This window comes from Bos taurus, chromosome 4 (assembly GCF_002263795.3).
Source record: "Bos taurus isolate L1 Dominette 01449 registration number 42190680 breed Hereford chromosome 4, ARS-UCD2.0, whole genome shotgun sequence".
NCBI lineage: Eukaryota > Metazoa > Chordata > Mammalia > Artiodactyla > Bovidae > Bos > Bos taurus.
Window position 1 is genome coordinate 38,967,522 of NC_037331.1, and position 22,845 is coordinate 38,990,366.

Consider the following 22,845-nt stretch of genomic DNA (forward strand, 5'->3'; position numbering starts at 1 on the left):
GTGAAAGTGAAGTCACTCAGTCGTGTCCTACTCTTAGCGACCCCATGGACTGCAGCCTGCCAGGCTCCTCCATCCATGGGATTTTCCAAGCAAGAGTACTGGAGTGGGTTGCCACTGTAGAGAGAGCATAAAGAGGGGTATTTGCCCCTTTTGTATAGAATTCATTAAACAAATATTTACTGAGTAGCTCTTATATGTCATTTTTTTAGATTCTGGGGATAGAGAAGTGAACAAAACAGAGCAAAATCTATGATAAAATTGCAATTTCATAATTTTATCATAAACTAGTAAAGTGAAAAAAAAGCTGAATGAACTATAAATGTATAATTGTCACTTTGCTTCTGAGTTTCTCATCTTGAAATCAGTGTATCAGTGAAAGTTCATCACCTGACACGTGTACCAGGCTGTTCCGGGAGAGGCCTTGTCAGTCCCCCTTCACACCATATTCTTCAAAAGGTGATTTCTCCCCAGATGACAGCAGCCTACACATACTCTGCTATATAACTTTAACAGACTTCCAAGAATTTTAAAACACTGCAAACATGTAGTAAGATTGGAGGTCCCGTGTAGTGCTTAAATGAAGTACTTATTTTTTAATGGTTTTTCCCTATAACAATAACTCTGTATTCTGAGTAAGTTTGTTTTATGTATTAGTCCATGCTTTTCAGAGAGAAATAAAATATGTGTTGGGACTAATTGTGCTTTTCTGAAGTGAACTTTAGTAGCTCTCTGCAACTGAAAAACTAACTTGTGGTTTATGTCCCTTATGATGTGGTTGATGTCCCTTAGGTATCCCATTGATTATTTAAATCAATTAAACTGAGGATATCTTTACACATTATTGAGAACATCAAATTGTCTGAGTGAGTTATATGAGTCAATATCTAATGTATTGGAAATTAAAACATAAATTAAAAACATTTATTAATTGATTAGACATAATAAGCTCATTCAGTGTTAATAAATATGACATTTTAAAGGAAAAAAAACTTTTTTCAGAAAAATAGAAAAATGCTAATAATGGTTTAGATTTTTTTTTTTGTAAATTTCTTTAATGTTACCTAAATTGTAAGAAGATAGCTGAGTGTCTTGTATTTGCTTCTGCGTTCAGTCTTTTGGGATGGATATCACACATCAAAGTGCACCTGGATATACCACTGTAAAAAGGACAAGTGGCATTCTAGCATGGTTATGAAAATAGTTTTGGCTTCCTAGATTCCTGCAAAGATCTCCAGAATGCAAGGTATCCCTCTGAGAACTTTTAGCTCCATGTCAGACATGTAAGGCTCATGTCCCATAAAAATACTCTAATTAGGATATACTTGTTGTATATCCGTTCCCACCCTTCATCACCAGCAACTTGCCTTCTTGGAGACTTCTATCACTTATTATCTTTCTCTCGGACTTTCTTCATTTATCCTGTCAGATCAGATCAGTTGCTCAGTCGTGTCCAACTCTTTGCGACCCCATGAATCGCAGCACGCCAGGCCTCCCTGTCCATCACCAACTCCCAGAGTTCACTGAGACTTGCGTCCATTGAGTCAGTGATGCCATCCAGCCATCTCATCCTCTGTCGTCCCCTTCTCCTCCTGCCCCCAATCCCTCCCAGCATCAGAGTCTTTTCCAATGAGTCAACTCTTCGCATGAGGTGGCCAAAATACTGGAGTTTCAGCTTTAGCATCATTCCTTCCAAAGAAATCCCAGGGCTGATCTCCTTCACGATGGACTGGTTGGATCTCCTTGCAGTCCAAGGGACTCTCAAGAGTCTTCTCCACCACCACAGTTCAAAAGCATCAATTCTTCGGCGCTCTTTATCCTGTAGGATGGTCTAATCTGCTTTGTATGCTCTCTTTTGCATGACTGATACCACCATTTACACAGTTTAAAATCCAAAAGCTTAAAATAATTCTAAACGTGCTCTTTCCTTCATGTCTCACATTTGATACATCATAAGGCCTGTAAATTTTATTTTCTATGTAGCTCTCAAATCTCCATTTCACTTCATCCCTTTTATCTAAGCAGAATTATTTTTGAACTTTCTTGAATATTCAGATGGACTTCTGAGTGGAGCTATATCCATGTTCACAAGCTTTTCCCCTCCAACTCCTTCTCCACTTGGCAAATAGACTATTTAAAAAAAAAAATCTGAATATATCATTCCCTATGCCTAGCATATCACACACACACACCAGTTTAAAACTCTACAGTCACTGCCTTTGATCTTAGGACACAGACAAAATAAAACCATCTTTTACTTCTCCACCCGACTCTCCAGCCTCATATACACGTCTCTCAATGCTCTCTGTACCAGCCAGAATATGTTTCTTCCTATGCCTCATATCTTCCATATTCTTAATATAGTTCCTTCAACCCCTGCCATGTCCTCGGCCTTAAAAAATGTTCTCTTCCTTCCTAACCTAATTGACAGCTACCCATTGTACAAATTTCAAGTCAGTTATCATTTCTTCATTTGACTTCCCAGACTGGGTCAAATTCCTTACTGTATATTTATAGCAACATAAACCTCTCCTTCCATGTACTTCTCAGAGTTTGGTTTCCACATTTACTTTTGAAGCTATTTGGTTAATAGCTCTCTCTATCAAAATTTTTAAGCTCCAAAAGAGTAAGGACTATGTCTTTTTTTGTACCCCAGAGACTTACCACATTGCCTTGCCTGTGACAGGAGTTCAACAAGTCTTTGTTGAGTGAATGACTGTTCCTTTCCTAATCAGTGGTAGTTTTTCATTTTCTTTTAATGTCTCTTGGAATTTATACTATGCATTTTGATTTTCATGTAAAAAACAGGCTTTCCCCAAACATTTCCCACTAGGAAGATTTGCTTCTTAGCTTCTTCCCATCACTTCAACTCACTGTCAGAGTTCATGCTTCCCTGAGCTAGTTTTGCACCCTTTGCTGCTTGTCTTGATGGGTTTTCCTTCAATAAAATAAACAAAGCTTGTGACGTCCTCCCTATTTTTTCACCTCCTTTTTCTTTTCCCTCTTATTTTTTAAACTTCTGATATATGTGTCCAGAGCCATTTTATATTTTTAAGCACTTTACTGAGCTATAACTGATGTTTAAAAACATCACATATTTAATGAACACAGTTGGATAGCTTTGAATGTATGTCTATGAATCTGTCTCCACAATCAAGATAATAACCATATTACTTACCTTCAGAAGTTTCCTCCTGACTTCCCTTGCCTTTTTGTGTGTGTGTTTGGTAAGAACACAACTTGAGGTGTACTCTCTTAACAATCGTTTAGTATATAACACAGTATTGTCAAGTATAGTTACTCTGTCATATCATAGATCTCTAAAACTTACTCATCTTGCATAACTGAAACTTTATACTTGTTGAACAACTCCCCACTGCAGAAGTGTGGCCTAGGCAGATCTCTGATAGCTAAGACTTCTATCAAAATTATCATTATGGGTTGACTTGTATTCTACTCAAAATTCATACGCTGAAGTCTAAACCCTTATTGCATTTGGAGTTGGGTTCTTAGGAGACAATTAAGGATGATGAAGTATAATGATGGGATCCTAAAACAATAGGATTTGTGGCCTTAAAAGTAGGGGATGAGCATAATCTCTCTCTCTACAATATGAGGATATACCAAAAGGGTATGTCTATACCTACATGTACAAGCCAGGAATAGAACTCTCACCAGAAATCACTGGCTACCACCTTAATCTTGGACTTTATAGCTGCCAGAATTATAAGCAAATATATTACTGTTGATTAAGCCACCCAGTTTTATTTTGTTATGGTGACTTGAGAAGATATGTTGCCATTGGTACTAAATTAAAAGAATCCTTTCTCCTAGTAACCAATGTACATTGGCATCAATATATAACCTTTTAAAATTCCATGTCTTTGTGTGTTGGGAAACTTACTTTAGCAAATCATTTTCTTTCTTAAAGAAAGCTAATTATTTGTCTAAATTTTATTAATTAATTCAAGGCCGGAACAGAGATTCATAGAAATATAGTCCTCTCATTGTATTCAGTGTTAGGAAAAAATTGCTATCAATATCCTTTCTCAAGGGAAAAATCTTGTACTGGAGGTCTTTTCCAAGTCATCTTCTAAGGAACAAGAGAATAAAATTGAAGACCTTTCATGAAAGTCTTGTCTCCTGAGCATTTTACAATAGAAAAGAATTGGATAAAGTCCAGGGGAAAGTTTCAGACATGAATTCCAGGTTCACATGGAAAGAAAACATGGAAGCAATTTGAGGTTTGGGTTTGGAGGTCTTTATATCATTCTCTCACAACAGTTTAAAACAAGGAGCTCTTTAAATTTACATTGAGCTTTATCCTGCCCTTTGTGGCCCAAAGAGCAGAAGTCTGATGATGGGAGAGTAGCTTTACACATTGTTCTAAATATCCAGGGACCATCGTAAAGTAAATCCTACATTTCAATTGCTCTTCAGTAGCTGGGAATAAGAAGTAGGTTGGGTTGAATTATTCTAAGAATTATCAGGTATTTAGCCAATGGCTTATGAAGCAACTTGTTCTTAGCTATAGGCAAAAGAATGCAATAGCTTTTCACCACTAAGAAATCCAGATTTTTTGGAGGGCTAAGGGGACTGTAAATGTAGATTTACTAATTGTCTATGTAAAAGTTATGGAGCCATGGGTGTGGCTTTCTGTCACATACGTGTGTACTCACATTCTCTACTGCCTTTCACAGGCCTCTGTCAGGGCCTCGTGGTCTCTCCGCAAGGACTCAGCTAGCCTTTAACAGAGAAAAAGCGTCAATTTATTATACATTGTCTTGGAGGCAAGAGGGCTTTCCTAGCAATTACATAACAATTAATGTTAATTCTCTCAAAAAATCTATTCAGACCTTAAAATTCTCTACCAAATAGTATAATAATAAGATCACAGCACATCCATACCAGCAAAGTGAAATTAATGTTCCAAGAGAAACCCGTTGTATTTGATCATGTTCTAGCAAGACAGTGAAATTTTTCAATAGCGCTTGTTTTTTTTTTCCTTAAAGCATTTCCAAATAGAAAACTTTGTGTCAGTCATCAAAGAAAAACATTCCTTCACTCATAGGCCACTGAGGATCATACAGATATCTTTGCCTCTGCTTCCAAAGGGTGACCACTACTTACACCCCTGGCAAAATGTTTTATTTGTTAGAAACTCTCAGAAGAGTTCCTGGTATTTTTGGTGTAAGCCTGGTAGACATACTTGCAGAAAAATTTGTGGATGTTGAGATGCAATATTTTAAAAACATGTTGCTTTAGCTAAACTTGGTAATCTTCAGCTGATACTGGGGTGTTTCTGTGCTTCTTTAATGCTTTGCTAGGCCACTGGAGACTCTTCAAAGCCTTCCCTTATTCAGGTCTAATGTTTAAGTATTAAGTCCAAAAGAATAGATTTCCCAACATTTAACAGCCCTTTCAAATCAAATAGCATGAAACATTTGTTTTGTTTTTGCTCCAAGTTTTGATGTTTATATAGTAGGACAGCTGAGGGAGTCTATTTTATTGCAGACCAGGAATAATTCCTTTTGTTTGAATCATAAGTATTTGTGTAGGCGGCAGAGATCATTTATATCAGTTAAATGGTCTATGGACATTCATGTTCCCCCTCAGATATTATTTATTAAATAGCTGCATAAAATCTCACAATAACTGTTACTAATTAATAAAAGCTATGTAGTTACCTTGTTGTACTAATATATCTTTTTTTGCTTATATTATTTATTCTATATATAGAATAAATATATATATTTAATAAATAAATATATATAATATATATAATATATATTATATATTATATTCTATATATATATAGAATATAATTCAAATATATAGAATATAATTGCCATCAGAATTATGTAGCTTTGTTTATGGGGCCTCTTCTAGCAGCTGAAATGGATAAATACTGACTTCAGAGGGTCAAATAAAAATACTATATAAATATTGATAGTTTGTAGTTAAATCACAAGAAATATTTCTACTGAGTTAAAACATATCATCAAGTTGTTTCAGGTTACATATTTCAAAGTTCAGTTCAGTTCAGTTCAGTCACTCAGTCGTGTCCGACTCTTTGAGACCCCATGAATCGCAGCATGCCAGGCCTCCCTGTCCATCACCAACTCCTGGAGTTTACTCAAACTCATGTCCATCGAGTTGGTGATGCCATCCAGCCATCTCATCCTCTGTTGTCCCCTTCTCCTCCTGCCTCCAATCCCTCCTAGCATCAGGATCTTTTCCAATGAGTCAACTCTTCGCATGAGGTGGCCAAAGTACTGGAGTTTCAGCTTTAGCATCAGTCCTTCCAATGAACACCCAGGACTGATCTCCTTTAAAATGTAAGCTACAGATGCTTGTTAAAATAAGAGTCAAAAACAATAATATTATTTAGATTCTTTATATCTTGATAGGGCCAGACTTATTTCAGGCTGCTATAAGAGAATACCATAGATTTGGTAGATTCTAAACAACAGAAACATATTTCTCATAGATCTGGAGGCTGAAAGTCCAGGGTCAAGGTGCCAGCAGGTTTGGTATCTAGAGGGGCTGATTCCTGGTTCATAGATGGCTAACTCTTCCCTGTGTCTTCATATGGTAGAAGAAGCAAGGGAGCTCTGCAGGGGCTCTTTTATAATCCCATTTATGAGGGCTCTGCTCTTACAAACTAAACATTTGCCAAAGGCCCCACTGTCTAGTACCATAACATATGAATTTGAGGAAGACACAAATATTCAGTTTATAACAAGACCTAATGAAATTATATTTATTCTGTACAATATTGTATTTTTACTAGTGTGCAAAAATTCTTTGTATTCTATAAATTTTTATAATTTCAAAATTAGGAATTGTTCAATAATCCTCCAAATTAGAATCTGTTCAATAATCCAATTATTTAATCCAAATCCAAAAATTTAGTTTTTAATCTAACCATTTTAAATTACACTGTCTTTTAGTGAATAATCAGATCAGATCAGATCAGTTGCTCAGTCGTGTCCGACTCTTTGCGACCCCATGAATCACAGCATGCCAGGCCTCCCTGTCCAATAGTGACTCCTTATAATAAGTTTATATCATTTTTAAAATATAATAATAAAAGTTCAGAAAAAATATTTAGCATAATTGTTCAAATGAGGATTTTATGATAGTTAAAGTGAAAACAAATTCTTTAAAACTTTCTGGGAACCTCTGCAGTTGAGGTGCAAGGTCAGTAAAACAGTTCAGGTCTCTGAACTTGACACTGAAATTTTAATGCATTGATCAGCAAAGAAATATTTTCCTCCGTATTCTTATACAGGTAGTCTTTTCTTTGACTTAGAGTTTTTGTAATATAGATAATTCTTTTCACCAGGACTCCAAAAATTTGAAAACTTAACCTCAAATTAGAAAAATATTTATCTTTTACTAGCTTTTAAATTTTATCATTCCTCTTTTTACATTGTTTAGGTTGATGTCTAGACAATCATAGTGGAGTACAAGGAGTAGAGTGTGTTAACCTCTGATGGGCGTGCAAGGCCCATTATCTAGCCAAAGGTGGCCCTGGCTGCCTGGATTCTACAGTTGCAAGTTCATAGTGCCAAAATGATACTGAGAAGGATGGATCACTAACACTCAAAACAACACACACACATAACTAAGAAAGTAAGAGAGCGGTAGTACCCAAGTCAGGCAATGAAGTCCATGAGAGTAGAGGAAGTGTTTTTGCTCTGGCTGCCCTAACTCTGACCTTCTTGCCATTGTCAGTAATCTGAGACCTGACTGAGGTCACAAGTTTACTGCCCAGGAGCTTGTGTCCAAGAAGTGGGGGATCAAAAGTTTTCTTCTTAAAATGTTAAGCTAATGAAGTGACAGATTCCTGGGGACATTCCTTTTGTCTTTTTTCACATCATAGTTTTATAATTAGATGTATATGTCAGTACCTGTTTTAGAGTTGTCACCCTTTAAAGACTTCCGGCACATACCCAATCTCCTCAAATCATTTAACAATCCACTCAAATTATCAGAAAAAATAGCTTAGTAGCATTTGTTTTAATGAAATATAGTTCTAACCCTCAGAATCTATGAAATTTAATATTTTCTATTTCATCAAAGAACTTCAGGTAGTATTAAAATCATAATGAACTTAAATAGTATGAACTTCTATACAAGTACTTTCTCAGTTCAAAATTTTTGTTCTTCCTGAATCAATGAAGTGAAGTGAAAGTTGCTCAGTGTGTCTAACTCTTTGCAACCATGGACTATACAGTCCATGGGATTTTCCAGGCCAGAATACTGGAGTGGGTAGCCTTTCCCTTCTCCAGGAGCTCTTCCCAGCCCAGGAATCGAACTGGGGTCTCCTGCATTCCAGCCAGATTCTTTACCAACTGAGCTATGAGGGAAGCCCTCTGAATCAATATACATTGCCAATATCAACAGATACTAATTTCTAAGTCATCCACTCTCAATGTCCATTTTATGGGTCAATCTGTGGACATTTTCTCATGTCCATTTGGATTTCTTTTTAATTTAGGATGTTTCTAAGCTGCATTTCTATTCCCTAAAGCAGATGCATAAGAAATAACACATTTTAAGATGAGCTGAAGAAGAAGTTTTTTTAAAAGAAAAATTACTAAATCAGCAGTTTGTGAAAATTTGTGTTTAAAATGTTCTAGTGGAAAAAAAAAATGTTCTAGTGGTTGAGATGGTCATTAATTAATCCTTATTTTTCACAAAGCTTCATAGAACAACTCCAAACTTAGGCTCTACTACCTTTGCAAGGAACTCGATGAAATAAAGCATTCAGCCACATAAGGTAATAATTATTTGCAAGAAAGAAAGATTCAAAATGAAGCTAAAGAGCCACTTTTAAAGTATTTACACTGTTAAATATATTACATTTTTATACACATCCCTAGCCTCTGAAGACATGTCTAATTCTGACCTCTCCTTTGGAGAAATGATACATCAAATTCCAGAATAGATGAATAAAAGACATTTATTCACTTTTTAAACTATCCTAGACGGTGTCAACTTGAGTTTTATCCAGAGGCATCTTGAATAACCATTTAGGTTAAAGGTAACTGGTGAGTTTACATGGAAACATAAACATTTTCATGCATGTTTTGAGAAGGTATATGAATTTTAGTTGCTCCAGAATGCTTTGAGTTATATTTTGTATAAGTGAGTATATTTTAAGACAAAGAGAGAGCTCAAGTTTTATAAGTTTAATTTTGTACTTTAAATATTTTCTTACTGAGATTTTCAGGATCTTTATCAGGTATGGTAAGCACTGAAATTGGACAAACAAAAAGGCAATAAATAAATCTGCTTAGAGGCAAGCAATATTTTTAAAATGTCAACAAGTTGAGTCCACCATTTTAATCCTCCTTTTGGTTGAATGAGATAGTAATAATGATAAACTGAATTTTTTATTTCATTCAATTATTGTAAAAACTTATGTGACAGAAAATCCTACAAATAAAATGCAAGTAAATTCTAAGAGGTAGATGACAAATTAAATTATTTTATTTAAATTTATATTTCTTTTTACCAATAGCCCACAGTACTATGAATGACACAGATCTCCCTATGCAAACGACTGAATGCATTCAAGGTCAAGGAGAAGGTTACCGGGGCACCATCAATACCATTTGGAATGGAATTCCCTGTCAGCGTTGGGATTCCCAGTATCCTCACCAGCATGACATAACTCCTGAAAATTTCAAGTGCAAGTGAGTAAATTAGGGAAATTATACATTTCAGTAGGCAGAATGGTTGATTTTTACTAATTTCTATGTTAGTGATCCTTAAACTTTAGTGTGCCTAGGGAAAATTTAGCAATTAAAAGGCAGATACATGCACCCCAAATTTTTGATTCTTCAGGTCTGAAATTTGGACCTCAAATAATACATTTTAGCAACCACTCTTGTTGATTCTGAATCAGATGGTTGATGTACCATCCATGCTTTGGGAAACACATCTTTAGGTTTCTGATCACAGCTTTGTTCTTGCAGGTCTATTTAATGAACAAATCAGTGGTAACTATAACCAGGAAACTTTCAAACTAGTGCTTCCTTAAATTTTCATATTAATTTGAGGGGAGATTACAAGGCATACCTTAAGTCAACACTGTAAACTGATGAGATTTCAGCCTTGAAGAAAATTTATAGTTTTATATGAAATTTTTTTTATTGTTTCAACATTTTATTTAACAAGTAGGGAAGTAAAACAATTGTACAGATGAATCAAGCTGAAGAAACTGCCCTTGAACATCAGTTATATACTTGTTATGTTCTTCCCCATGGCTGCTGTTCTTCACCACTTGAATTTGTTGGACAGCCACAGTGCCATGTGTTTTTAAATTGTCCACCTTGTTATTAGGAACATAAAATGATTGCTTTTCAAATTTATAACACACGTGTCATTCATAGTGGCTTTGCTGAAATAGCACCTATAAATAACATATATTGGCTTTATGTAACTGACTTTTAATAAGAGGGCTTAACATTTCAAGATGGAGATCTATGAACATTAGTTGGCCCATTCACTGGAGAGGGGATATAGTTTATGGTTTTTTATATGATTTAAATTTTTTAAACCAATTCAGAGTTCTTTGCTTAGATACTAAATATTCACCTGTTGTATTTAAAAATATATTTATAATAAATGTATTGTTGCCACTCTGTTTATTTTTTATTTCCCTCATTTTTTTCACAGCAATTCACTCTATTTTTGACCCATGTGTTTCATGCCTCAGAAATAAACATAAAAGTAGAGAGAACAAATAAAATGAGAAAAGAATAGTTAAGAGAGAAAGAAGACAGTATCAGTGCCATGTACACTTCTGGTTCTAATGACTGGTAATACTCAAGATTGTATATGTGATCCAAATTAACCTCATCTGTAAGAAAAAGAAATTCATTACAGAAATTCAATCCACACGTTTCACAATAAAAAATGATCAAAAGTTTAGTTGCTATATATTATTGGAATTTAAGCTATTCTTTTTTGGGGGAAGGCTTCCCTTGTAGCTCAGTGGGTAAAAACTCTGCCTGCAATGCAGGAGACCTGAGTTCAATACCTGGGTTGGGAGGATCCCCTGAAGAATGAAATGGCAACCCTCTTCATTACTCTTGCCTGGAGTATCACGGGCTACAGTCCATGGGGTTGCAAGAGTCAAACACGACTTAGTGACGAAACCACCACAACCACCAAGCTATTCTTTCTTAACTGGTTATTTGGTCAAGATAAACATAAATATGAAAAAACAAAAAGTGAGTTGTGTTATTAAACACATAAAATCTGATGCATCATTTTGCTCAGAGTATTGATGCATTTACTGTTTGTGGGCTAGCAAAGAATGGAGTTCTGGTCAGGTGTCTCTGGTTGTACCAAACACTGTTTGCCCCAGTACTGAGATTCCTTACAAATGACAATTTTTAGAGCACTATAACTAAAAAATACTGCCTGTGATGATGTACATGAATCATACAATCATTAATTTGTTTTAATAATTGTAACTGATTCTTCAAGTGAGGTGAATAAACTTAGAAAAAATATTTGAGCAAACCATGACTTTCTGGTTTAATCTAGATTAATGAGGTGCTTCTAGATATAGATTATAAAAGGGGAACTTTAAGTTTTTTGATAGCCTTAGATATATGTTTAATTATCTTGCCTTAAATTACAACTCAAAGTTAACTAAGCAATTATTCATTTAAAATTGCAAATTTCTATACACTTTATATAAAATTCAGTGCACATATATTGTACTGACATAATCTTTTAAAATTTGAGTATAAACTAGTTAGAAGAAAAGATTTTCTTCATCTCTCCAGTTAATAATTTTATGATTTTATAAGAAGTGTAAAGGTTTAAATGTGGGTTATAAATAAGAACATTTGCTATAGAATGGTCAAATCTATTGGCACTCACTGTTCTTACAACCTTAAATAACATAGTTTATGTCAGGACCTATTTTGGCTTGATAAACTATTACTTGTTGACTTTATAACCAAACTCAAGCTTTTTTAAAAAATGGTTTTCAGTTTCTAATGGCCAACTGATTAGTATTAAATGTGTCGTATTTTTAATTGGGCCTAAGTGAAATAGCATGCCTTCCTATAGAATGAATATTAATTTTGTTAAATTATTAGAGAGATCTATGGAAAGAAAGTACACACTTTCTTCAAATTAGAGACCACTATCAGGGGAACAAATCATGAACTCCCCATTTTATTTAATGTGAACTTTGTATTAAAGGTAAAATCCTTTTACACACAGATAATATTAATTTAGACTTTTTCCTTATCACAAGCTCCAAATGTCTAACTGTATCATTGATAAAATAAAGGAAGTACATGTGCTATGTTGACAACTTTTTCTATAGGTAGGTTTTCTATATTGTAATTAGGCCTTAATTTTACAGAAATATAAAATTTCAGGTAATATCTCTAAATCAAGAAAGAACTACTTTGTAATTAAAAGAAATCTATGTGGTGAATTAAATAAATAAAAGAAATACAGAATTTAAAGAATAAATATTTTTTTCGTGGCAAATGTTTGATTAGGTAGAACTTCATTTTTAACAAAGTAATTAAAGACTGTTAATTATAATAGTCGTTCTTCTGCAAAGAGAATGTTGTTTCTACATTATCTATGATCCATGAAAATACAATGAGTAACAGACCAGACTTTAAAAATTGTAACAGTTGAGAGTCCAAGTCTTAAAAATGAGTGAGAATAATGAAGTGGTATTATTTCTCTTTTTCATGAAGCAGTAGTATTTGTGTGAAACTCCAGGTCTGTGGAAGTAAAAGAATTCTGACATCTGACAGCATTTATTTCAGTAATGTGGGCAGTGTCAGCTGTGTATATTGAATTCTAAATTGTTAAAACTATCCCAAATCTAAAATGTAGAGTTCTGTTTATAGAATGCATACATTCTGGGATTCTAGAAATGTAATAACACTGACTTCACCAATGTAAGAAACCCTGGCAATTTACATTAACGTGCTTATTCTCAATAGGGACCTAAGAGAAAATTATTGCCGAAATCCAGATGGGGCTGAGTCACCGTGGTGTTTTACCACTGATCCAAACATCCGAGTTGGCTACTGCTCCCAAATTCCAAAATGTGACGTGTCAAGTGGACAAGGTAATAGCTGACATTTTGCAGTGTGGGCATGATTAAACTCAGTGGAAATGCCTAAAGGGAGTATACATTTTATAGGAGATGAGCTATTTCTTATTGCACGTTAGCAAACAAAATCACAAAGTCCAAAGTTGGATTTCTTTTTTATATTAATTTGCTCAATATCCATTTATTTATGTGACCGTATACTAGTGCCAGGGACAATTTTAGGCACCGTGGATATACCAGTAAACAAAATTCTCTGGCCCCATGGAACTAATGTCCAGCAAATAAAAAACAAGCAAAATTAAAATGGAGGTGGGGATAGAAAGCTAATTTGTGTAAGTGCTAGAGAGATAAATGTCCCAGAGTTAGAGAGGAGGGTGTTGCTATTTTACGTTTTAATGGTCTGAGAATACCTTACATATTAAGGTAACATTTAAGGAGGACCTGAAAGAGTGGGAGAGCAGCATGTACCATGTGCATAATTGTAAAGAGCATTCTGGGGAGAGGAAATTGCAGATGAAAATGAGATGAGATGGGAAAGTGCTTGAAAAGTTAAAAGAAAGAAACAGCACAGAATGAGCAAGATAGAGAGTAGCAGAAGATGAGGTTAGAGAGCAGCTGAGCTAAAACTTCATAAGTCTTGTACAAACTGGAAGGATTTACACTTCTATTCTGAAAGAGAAGAGACTGCCATAGGATTCTGAGAAAGGAAATTAAATGATCTGTTTGATTTCAATTCTAACTGGATGACTCTGGCTGCATTATGAAAAATAGCCAGAACTCCTGACAAGGGCCAAAACAAGGGGATCAGTTGAATGATTGTTTCGGTAATCTAGGCAAGAAAGGAGAGTGATGTGGACAGGAGTGTTAGCAGTAGAGATGATAAGCAACAGTGGGCTTTGAGATAAATCACCATTGTACTTGGAAACACAGACAACCATTGCAAAGAATTGTTTTAGGGAGCAGTGGTTAAGAAAAGTCACATTGAAACAGGTTTAAAAAATCATTTGTCAAACAATAATAATAATGTTGGCCTCTGGGCATTTATTGCTATAGAATGAATTGGGAGTTATGATTTTTTATAATCATATTCTTTCACATAAATTTACTTTTGATGGTCATGGCCGTGGTCAGTTCTAAATCATTCTAAAAAGTCCAAACCAAATTCAAAGCTTTGTTTCATGGATTTATTGCCCTATACATACTTCTTCCATCCCCTGACTTTCCCTCAGTGCCATTTTTCGTGAACAACTCCGAAAACAGTTGTAGAGGGAAGATTCCTTTTCAATCAATTTCACTCTTCCTGGGCAGACTTTAAAGGTCAGTTGGAAATAAAGTTGAAAACAATGATTAAAGAAGGTTTGGTACCAGCTGGATCTATTTTGTCCCTGCTTTATTCATTTAAACAATTACTGCTAATTTCTGAGTGACAGAGGCAAATGAGAATAATTGTTTTGTAAGCTTCTGGTGTGTATTAAGATGCTTTTATGTACAGATATATCACTTATCAAAGGATCAGGTAATAGAATATAGATTTTTGGTTTTGAAAACAAAGTTGATGTTATTGCTTATATAATAAACCTACACATTAATAGATGAAGAAATTAGTTTTGTGGAATTCAAGTAACTTGCCTAAATTCTCAAACTAACACAACTAGGATTTACCTGAATTCTCCTTAAAATGACCTTTCCATTACCCCCATGCTTTCTGCTTTTCATTAATATTTTAACAGTATATTATAATCTTTTTATTTAACAATATACCTGATATGCAACAATCTGCAGGGTCCTGTGGGGCAATTTGTATTGAGACAGTTAGCCAACAGAGTTGTGAAATTTTATCAGACAGTTATATCATTGTATAATACTGCCAAGCTAATAGTAGGCATTGTTACATATATGATATGTATGCATGGAGAGACACACATATACATATGCCTGTCCAACCCTCCCCCCACACACACACATTAAAGGATGGTGCTCTTATCCCTCTGTATATAACAGGAAACATAAATTTTACATATAGGTTGATGAGTTAAAAACTTTTGCTCAAATCTTGCAGCATCTGAATTAGCATATATATAAAAGCTTTTCCATTTGTATATTAAATAACTGTTAAAAAAATCGAAATTGTAGAATTTCTTTAAAAACACTGATGAAACACTGTATTAGATTATATAAGGTACATTTAAGGTAGAAAACAAACAATTCACATTTTAAATATTTATATCAATAATACATGATAAAGAGAGGGGAATGAAATTTCCCACTCCAAGAAGTGTAAAAAAAGTAAACCAAAAGCAACAGAAGAAGGGAAACAACTAGGACAAAAGCAGACATTATAAAAGTAAAGAAAAAATAGTAGAACTAATGAATAAAGCTAAATGATGATGCTTTGAAAAAATTAACAAAATGGACAACCATTAGCCAACTGACTCAAGAGAGATGGTAAATATATAAAATAATAATTATGAAGGTAAAGATAACCAATGAACTGGAAAATTAGAAAACATGAGATTATTTTATACAACCTCATATGAAAACTGAAAATGAAAATAAAATGGATAGATAATACAGTAGGAAAATTCAAGTTAGTTGAATTGACCCTGATAGAGAAAGAAAATTTAGACTCATTCCTATAGAAGAAACATGGAAATTTATAATAAATTGTTCCACCACAAACCACATCATGCCTTGATGAATTCACAGATCAAGTGATCACAATGCTACATAAATTATCCTATAGCTTAACAAATGTAATAAAAATTTCAAATTATTTCTGGATGAAATTATAATATTGAATCCTAAATATGATAAAGGAATCAGAGAATAAAACTATACATTCATATCATTTGTAAATATTAATGTAAAATCTTAAATGAAATTTGAATGAACAGTTTAATAAAGAAATTAAGAAAATAATACATAATGGTTGAATATAGTCTGAGTACAAAAATGGTTCAGTTTTAGAAACCCATTAATATAATTCACCTTAGTTGTAAGAAAAGCAACCATATAACAAATCTCAACAGATTCTGAAATTACTGTGACAAAAATTCATGCATTCTTCATAAAAATACTCAAAAATATTCAGTATACATACAAACTTACACACCCATATATCTGTATCTATATATGTGTATGTGTATGTGTGTGTGTGTGTGTGTGTGTATGTGTGTGTATATATATATATATATATATATAGCATCCTCAGTCATGTCCAGCTCTTTGCGACCCCATGGACTATAGCTTGCCAGGCTTCTCTGTTCATTGGATTTCCCAGGCAAGAATACTGGAGTTAGTTGCTATTTCTCTCTCCAGGATATCTTCTCAAACCAGGGATGGAACCCATATCTCCTGCATTGGCATGTAGATTCTTTACTACTGAGACTCCAGGGAAGGCCACTATCTCCCTTACTATTTAATATAAATATTTTAACATTATATTTTCTTTGACATTGCAATGTTGACATTTTATACAATTAGAAGGCATATTTATTGACTGAGTAAAAAGGCAAAAGATCTTTGCACAAATTATATAATAGTAATATTCTTGGAAATCTAAATTCAAATAGTAAAAAAAATTACTAAGGTAGCATGATATATGACTAATATACAAATATTAATAGCATTCACATATGCGTTTGAAGATATAATTAAAGAGAAAACTACATCTGTAATAGGAAATAAAACTGATGAAAACTTAGGAGTAAACTTAGAAAAGATATGCAAATCTATGTAATTAAATTTCAGATTACTACTGAAAGTCCCAAGTTGTACTTTAACATGTAGAAAAAATCACTTGCTGTTGATATAAAATCTCAATATCACAAATACATCAGTTTCACCTAAGCTCATTTGTAAATTTAGTGTGATATTAATAAATAGATTACTGTCTTTTTTGATATCAAACAAATGCATTCTAAATCTTTCCTAGAAGAATAAACATGTAACTATAGTAAGGAAAATGTGAAAAAGAAATGATTAGAGGTAAAAAACTTTATCAGATACTAAAATATTATTAAAGAGTTTATAATTTTATTTATTTTTTTTAAGAGTTTATAATTTTAAAAATGTAGTTCTACCCCAAGAGTAAATTGACAATTAGAACAGAACACAGGATCTAAAAATAGACTCCTTACTGAGATTATATTTAAAATGTGGCACTATATGTCACTGGGTAAAAATTAAAAAATAATAGTGGATCAATAAAGTTCTATTTGGAAAAATAATAAAATTAATCCATGCTTTGCACCATACCTGAAAATAAACTTCAAATGGATAATAGATATGAGCATAAAAATGGAAACCATACAGATACGAGGAGTAAACTTGGAAAAATACTTTATTTCTTAGATGTAGCAATGTGGGTTCTAATTAACACTCAAATTCTAAAGACAATAAAAGAAAAAAAATAAGCTACAAAAGGTGTCATGACAAAAACATAATCAAACCTATATTTTTAAATTCAAAAGACAAATGACAAATTTGGAAAAAGTTTTAAAATGTATATCACAGATAAAGAGAAATATTTCTAATATATAAAAGCTATGAAAGTGAAAAATATAGGACCAAAAAATTAAATAATGGACAAAACATATGAACATTTCTTTAGAGAACATTAAAATTATGCTTAAAGTCACATGTAACAAGAAAAAATTAAAATATAAGTAGAGATTTTTCATAAATCTCATAAATATGGGACTTCTGTTTTTCACATATAAATTCACAAAGATTCAAAATCTTGTCAACACTATTTTTTGGCAAAACTGTATGGGAATATGAACTCTCGCACTTTGTTCTTGGGAATGGAAAATGGTAAAATCCATATGGAATGGAATATTACAATAATTAAATTACATATACATCCATCTTTTCACCTAACAATACACTATCTGAATATATAGCTCCAATAATATGGAAACTCATATGCACGAGTTTTTGATTTCAGCATTTTTTTTGTTAGCAAAACAACACAAATCTACTCTGGCAAAATCACACAATGGAACACTGTGGATTTGCAAAAAGAATGATAAAGTTTTTTTGAATTAATATGAAGTGATTTTCAAGTATATTATTAATGAAAAAAGCCACTAAAATATATATTTGGTGTTCTATTAATAAAAGTTATTTATTCCTAGTAATAAAAAATGGGATATAATAATATATACATAGAACATATACATATAATTTATATAGTCATATTACATATGTATATATGTGTGTATCTTTGCCAGAAAAGTAAAACAAAGAAACACAAGCACCATAAACAAAAAACTAATGAAATTGGTTACCCTAATGGTGGGTAGCAGTGAGTAGAAATATGACACAGAAGCAAGAGGGAAAATGAGAACAGTCTGAATACATACTCTCATATACCAAAACTAATGTTTTAATAGTGTTTTAAATGTTCAAAAAGTAATCTCAAGAAAGATGGGGGAAAAAGCACAGAAATATGCCTATCTGTGTATCAAAGAGATACCATTACTACAGAATTTGGAAATAAATTTCAAAATGATTTTTAAACGTATTTTTTTATATATAGCCTCACTGAAATACATTTAAAAGTAGATAACTATAAATGTGTTTTGAACTTTAAAATATAAATTTGTTGTTAGGAGATTTGACATTATCTTGTGTGCATTGAAGAATTCAGAAAATGAAGAAATACATTCATGTACCTACAATCAGCGTTCTTACTATGGGAGAAAGGAAATACACCATTAAAATAGAGAAGAGGAAAAATTCTTGTACTAGATTGGAGTTAGAAGTGATCAGTTACTCATGAACACACACACACACACACACACACACACACACACACACACACACACACACACACACACACACACACACACACAGAGCTTGGCTCTATCAAATGAAAGGGACCAGAAAATAGAGAAGAGGAAAAATTCTTGTACTAGATTGGAGTTAGAAGTGATCAGTTACTCATGAACACACACACACACACACACACACACACACAGCTTGGCTCTATCAAATGAAAGGGACCAGAAAAAAATGGTAGCAAATAGCAATGAGCACACCTGTTTCTCGTCTTCTTACTTTTCATCACTAACAATGGCTCTCTGGTGAAGTTGAAGAATCCATGCCTAGGGCAAGAAAAACACAAAGTAAGGCTGGAGTATCTTTGCCAGAAAGCTAGCAAGTGCTCAAAAATTCACGTCTCCCTCTCAAAAACTTATAACCTAGATCTAATCATGAAGAAAATATCAGACAAACCCAACTGATGGACATTTTATAACATGACAGTTCTCATTAAAACTCTTAGGATCATCAAAAAAGAAAGTCTGAAAAAACTGTTACATCTAGAAGAGCCGAAAAAACATGACAGTTAAATGTAATGTGGTATCATCCTAGAACACAAAAAGTACTCTAGGTAAAAACTATGAATAAATTGGAGCGAAATAGTCTTCAGTTAGTAATAATGTTGAATAGTGGCGTTAAAACCATCGTACCAATATAAGATAGTAGGGGAAACTATGTGGTGTATTAGAACTTTGTACAAACTTACACGTTTTTTTGTAAATTAAAAGCTATTCTAGAATATAAAGTTTACTAAGAAAAAAAAGCCTAGCTTATAAATCATCCTCTTTCTCTAATACAGAAAACATAGGTGTAAAATGAAAAATGTATTAAAGAGCAGTACCATATATTGCATTGCACAATTGTTTTCTTCAATGAGAGCTTATTTAAATAATTTACTATTTAACAGCCAAAGGTTTAAGATTACATAATAAAGGAAAAAATAGCATTGTCAGAGGAAATTTTAATTAATACATTCTGCATATGTACAATAATTGGATTTTACAAAATTATGCTTTCTGAAAACAATTTTATTGTGTATTGTAATGATTGCTATATTATTTGTACCAAATCCCATATCATTTGAATTTGTATATTTAAGTTTAAATCATGAATACCAAAACATAGCTATTGAATATACTTACTGTATATTTTATATATACTTTTGTAAATTAATTTATATAGTTTACTAAATTATATACTTTACTAAATTAATTCCTGGACAATTTATTTAAAATTTTTATTAAGCTTTCTACCTATTATTTTGGGGCTTCCCTGATAGCTCAGCTAGTAAAGATTCTGCCTGCCATGCAGGAGACTCTGGTTCGATTCCTGGGTCAGGAAGATCCCCTGGAGAAAAGATGGGTACCCATTTCAGTATTCTTGGGCTTCCCTGGTTGCTCAGATGGTAAATAATCTGCCTGCAATGTGGGAGACCTGGGTTGGATCCCTGGGTTGGAAGGTCCCGTGGAGGAGGTAATGACAACCCACTCCAGTATTCTTGCCTGGAGAAACCACATGGACAGAGGCTCCTAGTGGGCTACAGTCCATGGGGTCACAAAAAGTCGGACATGACTGAACCATTAAGCACAGAACACCTATTATTTATTCTAATCACATAGCATATTTAAAACCAATGATAATATTCTTTGGCTTACCAAATTTAAAAGAAAATAATGTTGATGTACATTTCTAGGTAACATTTTATAGTCTTTTATCATATTTATTCACATAAAAATCAGAATTTTTAGTTACTTTTAAAATACACAAGATTATTTAAGAATATGTAGTGCTTTTTTCAAATGCAGAAATTGCTACATATATATTAGAAAGAACTTAACTTCTTTTTCTTAATTTTAAAATTAAAATATGGTCACTCCTATCAATGTTTAACAGAATGCAAATTGCTCAGTTGAAAAAAAGTGAAAAACTCACATGGAGCATGATAAAAGGCACAGGAATCATTTTAACATGGCTTCCATTGGCTAAATTTGTAACAACTTGAGCATTAAAATGAACAACAGGAATAGATTATATATCATGTTGAATAAAAAGAGGATCCATGAGTCCATCATTACATTACTACTTCTACTAGTAGGTCTGCCAATACCATTGCTAGTATTACTACTAGAAGTATTTAATAATACTTAAATGAAGGGAGTCGGGGGAAAAGGTAAAACTCTGTGTTAGAGAAGAATACCAAGAAAGAAAGAAATATAAGAAAGAAAGATAATATTTTAAAACCAACATAGTAATAACTGATTTATGCAATATTAATCAAAGTATTCCTAAGCCATTTTAAAAAAATTTGTTTGGGAATAGGATGTTGTCAGTCTCAAAGGTCTCAAAACTTTTATTTGCTTGTTTTTGTTATATATGAAGAGAAGTTTTTCCTTTTTATCACTTAACCAAGTTATCAAACTCATCACCAATAATTGAAAAAACTGACATCATGTGTCACATGAAATAATGCTATAAATGCAACAAAATATCACCTTATATAATATTTCTGTATTTAACTTGATTTCATTCATGAGGATAATCAGACAAAATTAAAGAGTGTTTGCAAGACAGCTGGCTTGGATGACCCAGAATGTCAACCTCATGTAAGACAAAAATAATAAGTCAACAAATGTGACTGGTACATGAGTAGTCATTATATCTCTTGTGACTCTTCTGTGGAGTAAAATTTTTCCGTTGGAAAATATATATTAAAGAAAGGCAATGCAAAAGAATGTTCACACTACTGTACAATTGAGCTCATTTCACATGCTAGAAAGGTAATGCTCAAAGTCCTTCAAGCTAGACCTCAACAGTACATGAACCAAGAAATTCCAGATGTAGGAGCTGGGTGTAGAAAAGTCAGAGGAACTAGAGATCAGATTGCAAATATCTGTTGGATCACAGAAAAAATAATGGAATTCCAAAAAAAAAAAAATCTGCTTCAGTGACTATACTAGAGCCTTTGATCATGTGGATCACAATAAACATGGAAAATCCTTAAAGAGATAGGAATACCAAACCACCTTTCCTGCCTCCAGAGAAACCTGTAAGCAGGTCAAGAAGCAACAGTTAGAACTGGAGATAGAACAATGGACTGGTTCGAAATTGGGAAAGGAGTACATCAAGGCTATATGTTGTCACCCTGCTTATTTGACTTATATGTAGACTACAACATGTGGAATGCTGGGTTGGATGACTTACAAGTTGGAATCAAAATTGTCAGGACCTCAGATATGTCAGCAACCTCAGATATACAGATCATACCACTCTAATGGTAGAAAGGGAAGAGGAACTAAAGAGCCTCTTGATGTGGGTGAAAGAGGAGAGTGAAAAAGCTGGCTTAAAACTCACATGCAAAACACTAAGATCATAGCATCTGGTCCCATCACTTCATGGCAAATAGATGCGAAGAAAGTGGAAACAGTGACAGATTTTATTTTCTTGGGCTCCAAAGTCACTGCAGATGGTGACTGTAACCATGAAATTAAAAGATGCTTGCTTGCTCCTTGGAAGAAAAGCTATGACAAACCTAGACAGCATATTAAGAAGCAGAGACATCACTTTGCTGACAAAGGTCCCTCTAGTCAAAGCCATAGTTATTCCAGCAGTCATGTACGGATGTGAGAAAGAAGGTTAAGTGGCCAAGAATTGATGCTTTTGAACTGTGGTGTTGGATAAGACTCTTGAGAGTCCCTTGGAAATCAACCCTGAATATTCATTGGATGGACTGATACAGAAGCTGAAACTCCCAACACTTTGGCCACATGATGCAAAGAACCTACTCATTGGAAAAGACCCTGATGCTGGAAAAGATTGAGAGCAGGAGGAGAAGGGGGCAACAGAGGATGAGATGGTTGGATGGCGTCACTGACTCAATGGACATGAGTTTGAGCAAACTCCGGGAG

The 22,845-nt window shown here is 33.5% G+C and overlaps 1 protein-coding gene across 4 annotated transcripts in view; it reads left to right on the forward strand.

Annotated features, from left to right (window-relative positions):
* HGF (hepatocyte growth factor) overlaps nt 1–22,845 on the forward strand; it is an 85,321-nt gene that overhangs the window by 38,525 nt on the left and 23,951 nt on the right. For all 4 annotated transcript variants that reach the window (XM_005205314.5, XM_005205315.5, NM_001031751.2 and 1 more), the window contains 2 exon segments: nt 9,530–9,704; nt 13,002–13,129. In XM_005205314.5, coding sequence (XP_005205371.1) covers nt 9,530–9,704; nt 13,002–13,129 — 303 coding nt within the window.